The sequence below is a fragment of the Schistocerca piceifrons genome, chromosome 1 (genome assembly GCF_021461385.2).
Source record: "Schistocerca piceifrons isolate TAMUIC-IGC-003096 chromosome 1, iqSchPice1.1, whole genome shotgun sequence".
NCBI classification, from domain to species: Eukaryota; Metazoa; Arthropoda; class Insecta; order Orthoptera; family Acrididae; genus Schistocerca; species Schistocerca piceifrons.
Genome location: NC_060138.1, coordinates 681,623,981 through 681,639,727, shown reverse-complemented (window position 1 = coordinate 681,639,727; position 15,747 = coordinate 681,623,981). Strand labels below are relative to the sequence as shown.

Below are 15,747 nucleotides of genomic sequence, written 5' to 3'. Positions count from 1 at the left end.
CCCATGACGTCACTCGTTGTTACTGGCTTTCTGATGACATCAGTTCTTATGTTGTCGGGAAAACAGACACCATTAAATGCCAGGACGGTCGTTTCTGCTTCAGGATGGTGTGAGCTGGACATTGGGCAAAGTTCCACCAATATCACAGTAAATGCAGAATCAGAAGACCTCAGTTAGCGACAACGCCTTTGATTCCGATAGTCGTCCGTACAAAGTTTGGTGTCGGCTTCCCGTTGCTTTCCGTACCCTCCCAGGCAGCAGTTTCTACCTCAGCACAACAGCCGGCAGCATGCTTGGCTCATGGCAATGTGAATACGCAGGGCACCTGAATGCTGTGCCAGCAAAATAGCAGCAGCTGGTGCGACCTTGCAGATGCAAGGTTTTTGTCAGACGTTCATCGGGTGGCAGGTAGCAGGTGTTCATTGGACTGCCAGCCGCACCCAGCAGCTGACCAGACACGTGGGTGCGCAGGAATCAGACCCACGTCACCAATTCGAGACCAAGAACTAACAGGTCTGGCAGCGGTTTGCAGACCAGTGGCAAACTGATGACACTGCTAGATGAATTTCTAACTGGTTGGCCCTCACAGGACCGACAGCTGGCGTGGAGAACGACAGGGCGTCGGCTGTAGTCGAATAGAAGGCGCCGACAGCGTCTGAGCGGCGAATATTTATAGCTATTCTGCCCAGCTTTGTTGTGATAGGGCTCTGCCTGTGGTCAAATACGTGACCAAGGCATTGCATCATTGTGCCCACCTCTCAGTGGGCTGCAATGTCTGTTAGCACAACGTAAGGTAAACTACTTGGCTTTTGCAGGCGATTATGCAATATTTTCAGAAATTCTGGCAGATACAGTTAGTGAAATAAATCTTCTGGAAAAAAGCACGTAGAATTGGAATCAAAATTTCAGATGATAAAATAAAATTCATGACAAACATAAAACAGCAGCAAAATAATACAAACACGATTAGTAAAAACAGAGCTCATCAGTAAACTTGAATAATTTGGAGAAAGTAAACAGGGTGATTCAACTGCCCCTATCGACAGGTTTTATACAACCAACAGTCTGTTCATGTACTATGTGCAAGATCTCCATATTCTCTCGCTCGCTACGCACAAACTATTAGTCCTACAGAAAAAGTGCACAAGACCTTTTTGTAGTAAATTTAATGTAGTGAAATTTTGTACTTGGATACGTTTTCGCTGGAGACCATAGTTCTCGAATTATTCAAGAAAAATTTACAAAGGTAACCTTTAAACGCGTTTTTCTTTAATAACTCGAAAACCGTGGTCTCCAGTGAAAACACGTCCTAATACAATTAAATTTCCTACAAAAAGGTCCTGTTCATTTTTTTCTGTAGGACTAATAGTTTGCAACTAGCGAGCAAGAGAATATGAAAACCTCACACCTGGTTTTTTAAAACATTGTGGGTTGCCTCAAACCCATCGTTGGGACAGCTGAATCACCCTGTTTAGTAGAATGAAAAAGAAAAACTTAATAATATGGAAAGAGCATAAGGTTTGACAAAAAAATCTAAAACAAGATATGCATATCTAGAAAAAAACTGATATACTATACCGCAGTGGTAAGAGCAAAATGTTTCTATGATGTGGATGCTTAACGATAAACTATAAACTGGACAGAATAGAGGGCTTGAAAAATAATGGCTGAAATGTACCCTACAGAAGGTAGGAAAATTAGAAGTAAGAAGCAATCTTAGAAAATATAAACAACATATAAGAGGCAATGGCAAAGCGAAGAATAATGTTCTTTGGACACCTCTACCTAATGAATGTAAATAGGCTAACGACGCAAGTAATCCTGTACTTCTGAAAAAATAAATCGACAATAGCATAGACAACAGAAAGAAAAAGGATCCGGAAAGAAACAATGTTAAAGAATCGGAAATAACAGAAAGAAACTTTTTTGAGCATAAAAATACTAAATTTAGAAGGCTTTCAAGGCAGAAGGCATAAGAATACGGGAACAACATAGACATAGCAAATGGAAAGACAACATGGAAAAAGACTGAAGGACTACTGAAAACTTAAGCAACACAGAAAGAAGAGAAACTCAAATCATATCTGATCCTAGTTGGCCAGTACAAAGGTAAAATAAAAATACAAGCGGAACAGCATGAGGACAAGCGCTATACCGTGACACTATGGTTAAGCCAGTGGATTTTCATTCGGCAGGAGCGAGGTTCAAATGCATACCAAGCAGTCCAGATTTTGGTTTTCCGTGCTCTCCTTAAATCGCTGGAGTAGCTCCTTTAAAACGAACACGGAGGATATCCTTCCACTTGCCAGTCTATCCGAACATATGCTCCTTCTTTAACAATCTCATCGTCAACGGGACGTGAAACCCTAATTTACTGCGTGGTCTTGGAGTAGTATCCCGACCCAAGAGAAGTAGAAGTTGCAGACTTGCACATCTCGTCGTGCAACGACATGATTGTGGACTTTTAATACACCATTATGATGTGTGTATATATAAAGCATTCAACATATCTGTACTAATTGTAAATGGAATTGCGTCTGATGTGTAACTACAATAATGCTTGAATTAACCTTAGCAGTACCAATGCGTTTTCCATAATGTGTACTGCCAATTGGAGGGGACATACTTTTTAAAGGTTTATAGATGTGTAAGAAGCGTTCTGAACTTGAAAAGTCACACTCACTACTAAGAATTAAGCTTTTGGCTTGCATTTTACCGAAAAATTAAAGGCAGTAACGGAATCTGGTATATCAAATGATTGAAAACACTAAATACTTTTTTCAAAATTTTGAAATATAAAGCACATCACCAGATCACAATATTTTCAAGAGGTGAACATAAAGTACACCCCCGCCCTCTTTTGATATTGCGACGGATGAAACGGATATGTTGGCTATATGGTTTAAACGGTGAAGCCTATTTTTTAATTGAACAACGATTCACACATTTGGAACATTGAAAATGAAATGTCGTGTGGCTAGGGCCTCCCGTCGGGTAGACCGTTCGCCTGGTGCGGGTCTTTCGAGTTGACGCCACTTCGGCGACCTGCGCGTCGATGGGGATGAAATGATGATGATTAGGACAACACAACACCCAGTCCCTGAGCGGAGAAAATCTCCGACCCAACCGGGAATCGAACCCGGGACTTTAGGATTGACATTCCGTCACGCTGACCACTCAGCTACCGGGGCCGGACATTTGGAACACTGATGTTAAATCATTAAAAACCTGCTTGGATCGCGTCTTACGCTACAACACGATCAGAGTATCTGTTCTTAATTCACGAGGTGTGATCTCTCAGACCGTGCGAGAATTTTCAAACTCCCTCTGCAGCGTCAACTCAGGCAGAATACTTCTGTACCCCAACCCCTACCGTTCTTAAATCGCTGACATTACAACGTTTTATTGTCGGCTGCATTATCACCTTCTTCGTTTGTTGTTTACATGTATTGGTTTTCTTAGTACGCGCCTCGTGAATTACGTAGCTGTTTTCTCCAGTATAGTACAAAAAGTGTTGGCAGGAATGTGTCAGTTTTAACAATCCTAAGTTTGATGAAATTTTTAGTCGGTGGCTGGAGGAAGATATCAGTAATATAGATCAAGAAATGGACGAAAAAGACGACGATTGTGCAATAGCTAGTGATCATAATTATGTTAGCGAACAAGGAAACCATTCAGAGGAAGAACTTCAGAAAGGTGGTGGGGACTTTTCTGTTTCTCCAACAAAATACTTCAAGTGTTCGTTAAACTCAATATGTTGTCAGCGGTGCTAAAGAAAAACGTAGATCCAAACATTAAATGTCTATTTTGCAAGCTTCTTTCTTGAACCTATCGAGTGCACTTTTTGTGTGCTACTTTCAATGCTGGAACTTAATTTTCTTTGAAAATTCACTTGTTAAAGAGATACTGCAGTTTTTCAGAGTGTAAAATACAGTTCTCTGACAGTTTAATTATATGCAGTATTTAAAAATCGCAGAAAAGTGTGTGACTCTGTGCGATAAAAAATAAAACGCTGCCGGCTTTATTCACTTCAATAAAATCAACTAGGAGTATTAAGACAAATCTTAGACAATAGGAAAAATAAATGTTATGTAACTTAATTAAATTTTTCGAATCATTTACCTCGTAAATCTAGGTTTAAACGTAGGCATACTAGACAAAGCACCTCGTAGTACACGTTGCAGAAAATCATCTCGTGAATTAAGGATTAGGCTGCCGCTGGAACATCAAATCTGAATTTAAGTCTCGCATTTGCAGCAACCCAAGCTTTTTATTTTTTACAGTGTACTTTGGTATCCTGAGAACTTTTTTCCACAGGTCTGAATATAGGTGGAAAGAAGAAAACAGAAACCGCGTAGGGAATCGAACTGATAATCTTCGGAGTTGTAGATTGACCTCTATAAATTCCTCCACCGTGCCAACATTGAAATACGTATACGTTATTCCGGTGTTATATTCTTGTCTTCAGATCACTGTTTTTCCTTACACGCCGCGCGGGATTAGCCGAGCGGTGTATTGCGCTGCAGTCATGGACTGTGCGGCTGATCCCGGCGGAGGTTCGAGTCCTTCCTCGGGCATGGGTATGTGTGTGTTTGTCCTTAGGATAATTTAGGTTCAGTAGTGTGTAAGCTTTGGGACTGATGACCTTAGCAGTTGAGTCCCATAAGATTTCACACACATTTGAACATTTTTTTTTTTTGCCTCACAATGATACAAAAGAAAATCCATTTTATTTATGCTTGAGTATTAGTGCTCTCAATAAAAAACTGAAACACATTTCCAGATGTATAATGCGTGAAGTTGTAGCCTAAGCAGTGGACATACTCAGTCCATATTTAATTTCGTTACACAATAATAATAATAATAATAACACTACCCATAGTAAATGCTAATGAAATTAGTAGATTAAAATGAATGTAGCACATCTTTTCAGCCAAAATACCTTCAAAAAGAAATGCACTTCAAGACTCTCCATCATTACCAGATTGTCTCTATGCTCCTGAAACACTTACTCTGACCAGGAAAATGGATACCAAAAACTTTGAAAACAGCGAAGGTAAATTTGTTTGCATACACGTAGCTTTTCGGCTACCAGTCACGATTTTCTTTTTATTTACGTTGTATAAGACATGTTTCGAGAAATGTTTCCCATGGTCAACTGCGTTTTTCTCTGTGTACTATTGGATTTTTTCGTAATGGTCTTGATGTGTGAAGTTCTGCATTGTTCTGTTGACTTCACAGCAATGTATAAAAAAACGAGAAATTTTATATATTTCAGTAAAGTCAATAGAACAACGCAGAACCTCACATATCGAAAACATTACCAAAAAATGGAATAGTAGGCAGAGAAAAACACACTTGAATATGGGAATCATTTCTTGAAACACGTCGTTAAAATAAAAATAAAATTGTCACTGGCAGCAGAAAAGTTATTTATGAACAAGCCCAATATTTTCACAGTCGCAGGCTTTCACAAAACATTTCTAATGGATCAAATCAGAAAAGGTAAAATTATAAGGAAATGCCTCGAACCAATATCCATAGACGATTCTCTCAGGGTAAGAGGCAATCACGAAATAAAACAATACACAAATATTCACAGTGACATTAATATACGCAGATTGAATTTTTACGCCAATATCAATGGGATTAACTGTAGTTACAAGAGATATCAGAATATCGTGAAACGCGGAGTAAAGGAGAAACATGCACTAATATTATCAGCAAAGGGAAATTTTTCGATCTAAAGTTGAGTAATGACAAGTTTAGGATGATGGATAACCGAAGGAGAACACTTGATCAGAAGCGAGGAAACAAGTCGCGCGGGGTAGCCGCGTGGTCTCAAGCGCCTTGTAACGGTCCGTGCAACTTCCCCCGTCGGAGGTTCGAGTCCTCCCTCGGGCGTGGGTGTGTGTGTGTGTGTGTGTGTGTGTGTGTGTGTGTGTGTGTGTGTGTGTGTGTGTTTTGTTCGTAGCGTAAGTTAGTTTAAGTTAGATTAAGTAGTGCGTAAGCTTATGGACCAATGACCTCAGCAGTTTGGTCCCATAAGACCTTACGACAAATTTCCAAACTTCCCGAGGAAACAAGCCCACAGCAATATATCGAAGTAAACATGATCACCGCATTTCTATATATTTTGTGGACTCCTAACTGGGCTCATTTGTACAAAATAGAAAAATAAACACGTAGTCAGGCCCGCTGGACCAAGAGCGCTCACCGTCTGTGGTGTTATCCTCTGCCTAACCTTCAATGGACGCCAGTTTGTACCTCTATCTGGTGAACACTCCGCACCCTCGGTAGTCAATTTCAGCTTTTGAATCGGGGCCACTTCTCCTTCAAGCAGTTCCACAGTGCTCCTCAACACGCTGAGTGTAACCTGCTTCAATCCTACACTCAACGGAAAATCTTTTTAAATAGCGGAGATCAAAACCACGTCTTCCGTGCGAGGCTCGTAGAGGCTAGTCACACAGCTAAGGAGGAGGACTCGTAAAACCACAAAAAAATTATTTCCACAACGGCAAACACCTTGAAGGCTACAGTATTTATTACTTAAAAGATCACACACTAACTACGTATTTACGATATGCATGCATTTGTCACTGAATTTGGAACTGACACCACAAAGCTGAAATGCTTGCATAGTCGGAAGGGGTATCAAATTTAAAAATGGAACACACAAAGAGCACTATCGATTACGAAAATGTTGTTTGTAAACGGTGGAAGAATTATTCGCTAATACCTTACACATGCCAAAAATCGTCTAGAAATCTTACATTCGCTCCCTTGTACAAGTATCGGCTTTGTACGTGATCCGATAGCCACCATTTCGGCAGATTTCACTCTCGTAGACTGAATCCAGATGTCTAACGGTTTCCAGTTTTATGGCCACACTATTCTTTTAAAGTAAAGTTTGCCGTGCTTAAATCATGAGGCCGATGCTCGCTCCAAGTGATGTACTGAACTCAACACTCATTCATTTTCTCCAATGCCTGATTGTTTTTAATGAGGGTTTTACAAACGACACCAGTTTCCAGAATACCATCTGCTAGTTCCAACGCATTTTTGCCGGAAACTGTAACGGGGAGCTTTTATTCCGTCTCGTTCTCTGGAAATAAATAATTCTGTTTTAACTCGAAGGAGAAAGAAAAACATTTTGCCTGTGGTCAGTTTTGCTCTCCTTGTAATTAAAGAGAAAATTTTTTATTTGCCATACCATGAAATCTGTTGCTGCGGATTAATTTATGCAGTTCCGCACCGAAAGATGTTTTTCGTTTATTACTTTGAAGACACGGAGATTTGTTAACAGTTTCTCCTTTCAGCTCTTTCCACCGCGTAATTCTTCTTTCGTGCGGCAAAACAAGAGCTTCCTACTTAAAACGAATACTGTCTTTTGTTTCTCTTCCTCAGGCTGTCCATAGGGTACCCTGCATCGATTAAAAATTGCATGAATTGTTCAGCAAGTTTTTGTGCTAGAAAGGTAGCCGAGTTCCGTGTGTTAAAACACTTCTGAAATGTCAGAAGAGGAAGAATTCAAATTGCCGTTAATGCGCAATAGAACGATTTTCCTCTTCCTTGATGTAACTTCGTATCCAATGCGTGGCACTGCTTGTAGTGGTATATGTAGAGATTCTGCCAAACCAAGAGTGTCCTTTTACACACATATTGAACAATAAAATTCATATGAGCAAAATGTATGGACAGGACTATACATTTTACTTGGCGCGATTTATTTGCCATCATGGATATAATCTGGAGGGAGAACCGACCAGCCTGGTACATCCAGTACCCTTATACTCTTCGGTAATGTGGATATGATGTCATAAAATGTAAATTAAAGTCTGTGTTGCAAGGCTGTGACTGGGATATTGGCCTTTCTTGGTCTAGGTGCTTGGAGGGGGCGGGTGGTGCGCCCATTGCCCCCGACCGCCTTTTATCCCCGGGGAAGATAGCAGGCTGAGTTGATGGGACCGTATATGACGTCAAACACTGCCGTTATATTATAAGCAGCAGACACTTGAGACTCAAAATGGATTAACGCGGTAATTCTTTGCACGTCAATACCAACGTAATAAGAATAACGTATTAGGTAGAGCGACATCTCAAACTGAACTTGAAACTTTACGTAGGTGAAGCGAGAAACGTGTGAAGGCGGGAGCTTGACAGTAAATACAGGATACCGAAATATTCACTACATGGTTAAACAGTAAAACTAAGCTGACGCGAAACCATACGTGATACTAACTTGCATTAGAAATTAACACTACATGCAAATCAAAGCAATAAAATTAAGCTTCAGTTAAGTTAAAGAAAATATTATCTACAAATTTTGGCAGAATTAAATAAAATGGTATATGGTCCATAACGAAAAGAAAAATAGCAAAAATATGCAGCTTAAGATATATATTTTAAGTTCAATAAATTTTGATGGAATAATTATAAGAAAGAAGAAACATCACAAACTGACCGAAAAGTATCTGAAGTTAAAGAGAGGAAAGAGCCACGGAAAGTTCGTAACATGACATTGCAAGCAACCACACCTCAGCTGTAGAAAGAGATTGCGCTTAAACGGAGATCTTAATCAGACACCCGAGCATAGCAACGAAAATCTATAACGTACTGACTGACAATGAAAGGGATAATGTCCTAACATTGCAAGATGGAACATGATGTAAAATTAATTAAACATTACACAGCACAATCCAAGAAGGTCTAAAAATGATGCAGCCAGATAAATTATGTTCAAAAGAAGTGTGTAACAGATTGATCTGATGCCGAGAGCGAGAGGAATGTTTGTTTGGGAGTAAGTGCGATTATCGGATTTTCCAGTAATTACATTAATATTGAGGTCTCACATTTCAAAATTAATTCACTTTCTAAAATCATGAATTCCGTATTTTCTTCATTAAGATTGTTTCATATTTTAAGTATTTAATAATTCTCAAAAATATGTTATTTTCCTGCGTGTCCTTAATTCGTTTTCCGGAAATTACATTTCTTTCAATTTGATGACGTCATTTGATGTGCAAGATGTATGAACAGGCGAAATTCCCCCAGACTTCAAAAAGAAATTAATACACTGCTGGCCACCGTAAATGCAACACCCTGAAGAAAGCATCCGATTCAAGTGAATTTTACACCATGGGTTTGCAGCGATGAGATATGCAACTGATTAGAATTTCAGCGCAGACGCACATCACGCGCGCCTGTGGCGCCACCTCATAGCGCCATTTAAGGCTTGGCGATTTTGACGAGTGTACGTTCGGCACGTGTGTTTACCATGTGGTTGTTTCACAAAACGATCAGTTATGCCTCGTAGAGAACAGCGAACATCTTTTGATCAAGTATCCGAGTTCGACAGAGGAAGGATAGTGGCTTACCGAGATTGTGGATTATCATACAGAGAAATCGCTACTCGCGTCGGACGAAACCAAACAACTGTAATGCGGATATGTGACCGTTGGATGCAGGAGGGTACGACGGACCGACGTGGTGGATCGCATTCACCTCGGTGCACCACTGCACGTGCTGATAGGCAAATTGTGCGCATGGCAGTGACGGATCGCTCAGTGACATCCCGAACCATAGCACAGCACATTGCGTCTGTAACGCATCATCCAGTGTCTGCGCGTACCATTCGACGCCGTTTACAGCAGAGTGGTCTGTCCGCAAGACGTCCATTGCTTCGTCTACCATTGACGCAGAACCACAGACGTCTCCGTCGCCAATGGTGTGATGACAGACGAATGTGGACGGCAGACTGGAATGACGTTGTCTTTACTGACGAGGCACGCTTCTGTCTGCAGCACCACGATGGTCGGATTCGAGTGTGGAGACACCGTGGAGAGAGGATGCTGGACAGCTGCATTATGCACCGCCACACTGGTCTTGCACCGGGTATTATGGTATGGGGCGGTATTGGATATTACTCTCGCATGCCTCTAGTACGCATTGCCGGTACTTAAATAGCCGGCGCTACATATCCGAGGTGCTGGAGCCAGTTGTCCTTCCTTACCTTCAGGGCTCGGCCACAGCCATATTTCAACAGGATAATGGGCGACCACACGTGGCACGCATTGTCCAAAGGTTCTTCGTCAATAACCAGATTGAATTACTTCCCTGACCGGCTCGCTCTCCGGATCTTTCGCCGATAGAAAACATGTGGTCCATGGTTGCTCAACGAGTGACCCAGATTACATCCCCAGCTGCCACACCAGATGATCTTTGGCAACGTGTGGAAGCTGCTTGGGCTGCTGTACCCCAGGAACACATCCAACGTCTCTTTGACTCAATGCCGAGACGTGTGGCAGCGGTGATCTCCAACAATGGCGGCTACTCTGGCTACTGATTCTGGCAGGAACCACATGTCACAGACGTCTGTAAACGTAATCATTTGATACTTGGTCAACATGTTATCTACAAAATAAATCTTGTTGTGCTACCTCTTGTCTTTCTTGGTGTTGCATTTACGGTGGCCAGCAGTGTAATTCCAATGCCAAAGAAAGCAGTTGCTGACAGGTATGAAAATTACTGAACTATCAGTGCAAGAAACTGCAAAAACTGAAGAAACTGCAAAAAGGTGGGAATTTAAGGAGATGGGACCTGGATAAATTGACTAAACCAAAGGTTGTACAGAGTTTCAGGGAGAGCATAAGGGAACAATTGACAGGAGTGGGGGAAAGAAATACAGTAGAAGAAGAATGGGTAGCTCTGAGGGATGAAGTAGTGAAGGCAGCAGAGGATCAAGTAGGTAAAAAGACGAGGGCTAGTAGAAATCCTTGGGTAACAGAGGAAATATTGAATTTAATTGATGAAAGGAGAAAATATAAAAACGAAGCAAATGAAGCAGGTAAAAGGGAATACAAACGTCTCAAAAATATCGACAGGAAGAGCAAAATGGCTAAGCAGGGATGGCCAGAGGACAAATGTAAGGATGTAGAGGCTTATCTCACTAGGGGTAAGATAGATACTGCCTACAGGAAAATTAAAGAGACCTAAAGAGACCTTTGGAGAAAAGAGAACCACTTGTATGAATATCGAGAGCTCAGATGGAAACCCAGTTCTAAGTAAAGAAGGGAAAGCAGAAACGTGGAAGGAGTATATAGAGGGTCCATACAAGGGCGATGTACTTGAGGACAATATTATGTAAATGGATGTAGATGAAGATGAAATGGGAGATACGATACTGCGTGAAGAGATTGACAGAGCACTAAAATACCTGAGTCGAAACAAGTCCCCGGGTGTAGACAACATTCCATTAGAACTACTGACGGCCTTGGGAGAGCCAGTCATGACAAAACTCTACCATCTGGTGAGCAAGATGTATGAGACAGGCGAAATACCCTAAGACTTCAAGAAGAATATAATAATTCCAATCCCAAAGAAAGCAGGTGTTGACAGATGTGAAAATTACCGAACTGTCAGTTTAATAAGTCGCAGCTGCAAAATACTAACGCGAATTCTTTACAGACGAATGGAAAAAATGGTAGAAGCCGACCTCGTGAAGATCGGTTTGGTTTCCGCAGAAATGTTGGAACACGTGAGGCAATACTGACCCTACGACTTATCTTAGAAGAAATATTAAGGAAAGGCAAACCCACATGTCTAGCATTTGTAGACTTAGAGAAAGCTTTTGACAATGTTGACTGGAATACTCTCTTTCAAATTCTAAAGGTGGCAGGGGTAAAATACAGGGAGCGAAAGGCTATTTACAATTTGTACAGAAACCAGATGGCAGTTATAAGAGTCGAGGGACATGAAAGGGAAGACGCGGTTGGGAAGGGAGTGAGACAGGGTAGTAGCCTGTCCCCGATGTCATTCAATCTGTATATTGAGCAAGCAGTAAAGGAAACAAAAGAAAAATTCGGAGTAGGTATTAAAGTCCATGGAGAAGAAATAAAAACGTTGAGGTTTGCCGATGACATTGTAATTCTGTCAGAGACAGCAAAGGACTTGGAAGAGCAGTTGAATGGAATGGACAGTGTCTTGAAAGGAGGATATAAGATGAACATCAAGAAAAAACAAAACGAGGATAATGGAATGTAGTAGAATTAAGTCGGGTGATACTGAGGGAATTATATTAGGAAATGAGACACTTAAAGTAGTAAAGGAATTTTGCTGTTGGGGTAGCAAAATAACATGATGGTCGAAGTGGAGAGGATATAAAATGTAGACTGGCAATGGCAAGGAAAACGTTTCTGAAGAAGAGAAATTTGTTGACATCGAGTATAGATTTAAGTGTCAGGAAGTCGTTTCTGAAAGTATTTGTATGGAGTGTAGCCATGTATGGAAGTGAAACATGGACGATAAATAGTTTGGACAAGAAGAGAATATTTAGAAGCTTTCGAAATGTGGTGCTACAGAAGAATGCTGAAGATTAGATGGGTAGATCACATAACTAATGAGGAGGTATTGAATAGGATTGGGGAGAAGAGGGGTTTGTGGCACAACTTGACAAGAAGAAGGGACCGGTTGGTAGTACATGTTCTGAGGCATCAAGGGATCACAAATTTAGCATTGGAGGGCAGCGTGGAGTGTAAAAATCGTAGAGGGAGAGCAAGAGATGAATACACTAAGCAGATTCAGTAGGGTGTAGGTTGCAGTAAGTACTGGGAGATGAAGAAGCTTGCACAGGATAGAGTAGCATGGAGAGCTGCATCATACCAGTCTCAGGACTGAAGACAACAACAACAACATCAGTGCAATAAGTCGTGGCCGCAAAGTACTAACAAGAATTCGTTACAGAAGAATGGAACACTGGTGAAAGCCAGTTTGTATTCCGGAGAAGTATAGGAACACGCGAGTCGATACTGACCCTACGGATTACGTTAGAAGATAGGTGAAGTATTTGAAGACTTAGAAAAAACTTTTGATAATGTTGGCTGGAATACTCTCTGTGAAATACTGAAGATAACAGGGCCAAAATACAGGGAGCGAAGGGCTATTTACAATTTGTATAGAAACCAGATGGCAGTTATAAGAGCTGAGGGAAGCTATGGTTGAGAAGGAAGTGAGACAGGGTTGCATCCTATCACCGACATTGTTCAATTTAAACATTGAGCAATCAGTAAACGAAACAAAAGAAAACTTTAGAGCAGAAATTAAAGTTTAGGGACAAGAAATAAAAACTTTGAGGTTTGTAGATGACATTGCAATTCTGTAGAGACAGCAAAGAACTTGGAAGAGCAGTTGAAGGGAATTGACACGTCCTTGAAAGGAGGAAATAAGATGAACATCAACAAAAGCAAACCAAGGATAATAGGATGTAGACGAATTAAGTCAGGTAACGCCGTGGGAAGGAGGTTATGAAACGAGACACTTTAAGCAATAGTTACTTGAGAATCAAAATAACTGATGACGGGCGAAGTAGAAAGGATATAAAATGTAGACTGGCAATGGCGAGAAAAGTGTTTCTTAGAAAGAGAAATTAGTTAACATCGAATATTGATTTAAGTGTTAGGAAGTCTTTCCCGAATAATTTTTATGGAGTGTAGCCATGTATGGAAGTGAAACATGGAAAATAAACGGTTTAGACAAGAAGAGAATAGAAACTTTTTTATGTGGTGCTAAAGAAGAATGCTGGATGGGTAGATCTCGTAACTAATGAAGAGGTACTGAATAGATCTGGAGCGACTAGTGCTCGTAGTAGAAAGATCTGGTTGGAATCCAAGAGGGAATATTTGGCCAGAGAGGAAAGAAGGGTTAATATTGGTCGTGATCATACATTAAGCCAATGTCAGGGGCCAAACTGCAGATCTCTCAGCTGTCTTATGTAGCGAGGCTAAGTGATACTATTAATGGTAATCTGTCCGTCCTGTTTACATTATAAGCTCGGTAGCTTCCTCTACATTATCAGAGAGTAGCAGGCTACTTTCTGGCACGGCCTTTCAAATGTTACCTCATTCATCAACAACATGAAGGCAGCACTATATTTTACACGTATTCATCAAAATCATATAAATAATCAAATGCCCTTAAGACACAGCTCTCGAATATTGCGAAGGAAAGAAACCACTGGTGTCTGGGGAAGATAGCCTCTCGAATTAGTAGCTGAACAAGCTGTCGTAATCTACGTCCCGGTATTGTCATTCTACTCTTCCTTTCTGTAATGATTACAAAACAAATGTTACCGTGCCATTTACAGATTTAGTTTTATACTTTATACCAATAAGAAAGGCCAAGACACAAATCTAAGAAGTTGTAGAAAAGCTTTCACAGTACTAAAACTACAAGGCCTTACTTCTCGTAACAATCTGGAACGAACAAGTTAAAAAAGCGCTATGTGAAATAAACCAACGCAGACATAACTATTGGCTTTTACAAGAGAACGAGACCGACAAAATTTTTCACTTCGCAGTTGGTATGACATATTCAGTGAAAACCGAGGTATCCAGTTCCGCCTTCCTATAGTCATCCCTCAAACCGAGCAAAGTGGCTCAGTGATTAAGTCAGAAAACCTACATACTGGAGGAGCCGTGTTTCTGTCCGCATCTGGCCTTCCTAAATTAGATTTATAATCGTTTCTTTCAGTCACTTGAGACGGATGTTGCGACGGCTTCTCTGAAAACGCCAAGGATGACTTCCGCTCCTCCTAGCTCAGTCCGAGCTCAAATTGCTTCTGTATCTATCTCGTCGTCGAACAAACATTAACCCTAATCTTCCTTGAAATTCCTATGCGATCGTGAGCGCTGTGACATCACTAGAAGATGTGGTATTACGATTGTTCGCCAGTCCTTGGGATGTGACGAATGGTCAACTTGATACACCTGCAGTGCTTCCTGCAGGCGCCTAGCATTACTAGGAAGGTTTTTTTCTGTAAAGGCACATTTTTTAAATTCTCAATTTGGGGGGGGGGGGGGTGGATGGTGGATGCTGCCAAGGCTGTTGCCGACTGGGGGATATTAGACGGAGACTTTGCCGATTTACTCACGCATGTGTGAATGTCACATCCTTCTGTGACCACGTCACAGGAGGACGTGAAACAGGAGCACTGAAAAAGCATAACACTCTTCTGCTGATTCGAATCACGTGCAAATTTCGTCGAATGGTTTTGAACAGTCCCCAGTGGTTGCACTCTGTACACCAGAGCATATCTTGCGCTCACATTGCACTACAAAGGCATGAGATCATATTCAGTGGGATTATTAGCCAGCGATGTCCTTGGAGAAGGACTGAAGCGTCAAGGAGGTTTCATCAGTATCAAAGAATATCGAGAACGACTTATTTGTTGCTCATCTCAGTGCAAACTGTCGTTTTCGACCGCGAAATGTGTGGAAATCAACGTAATGCGTTATGTCATGTTGCGTAGATCATTTTCACGATTATTTTATCGATATGATGTGGAACAAGTCAGATTACAAGATATATATATATATATATATATATATATATATATATATATATATATATATATATAAGGTCATTTTGCTATCTCGTGTTGTACGTATGAACATCACTGTTCTTCGCGAATTGAGATGGATTATTTATAACGAATTTCATTAGCGAATATATGTATTCTGATGGTGCAGTTAAAATACCTAACTCCTTCAATAGGTGCCTACATGATGTCCTTGGGTGAACATCACTAATTATTCTCACTGCTCTCTTCTGTGCAGTCAATACTTTATGTCTAAGCGGTGAGTTACCCCAGAAAACTACTCCATAAGACATTATTGAGAGGAAGTATGCAAAGTACGTTAGGAGGCTGATTTGTTTATTACCAAGACTGGCTATTATACGAAGAACGAAACT

General features: G+C 40.9%; 1 protein-coding gene across 1 annotated transcript in view; it reads right to left on the bottom strand.

The window, feature by feature from the left end:
* The window catches only part of LOC124709013 (odorant receptor Or2-like), a 161,627-nt gene extending 154,802 nt beyond the window's left edge, over positions 1-6,825 (bottom strand). Inside the window, exon 1 of the mRNA XM_047240658.1 lies at positions 6,774-6,825. Within this exon, the coding sequence (XP_047096614.1) occupies positions 6,774-6,825 (52 nt within the window). The remainder of the gene's footprint in view (positions 1-6,773) is intronic.
* Positions 6,826-15,747: the final 8,922 nt, after the last annotated feature.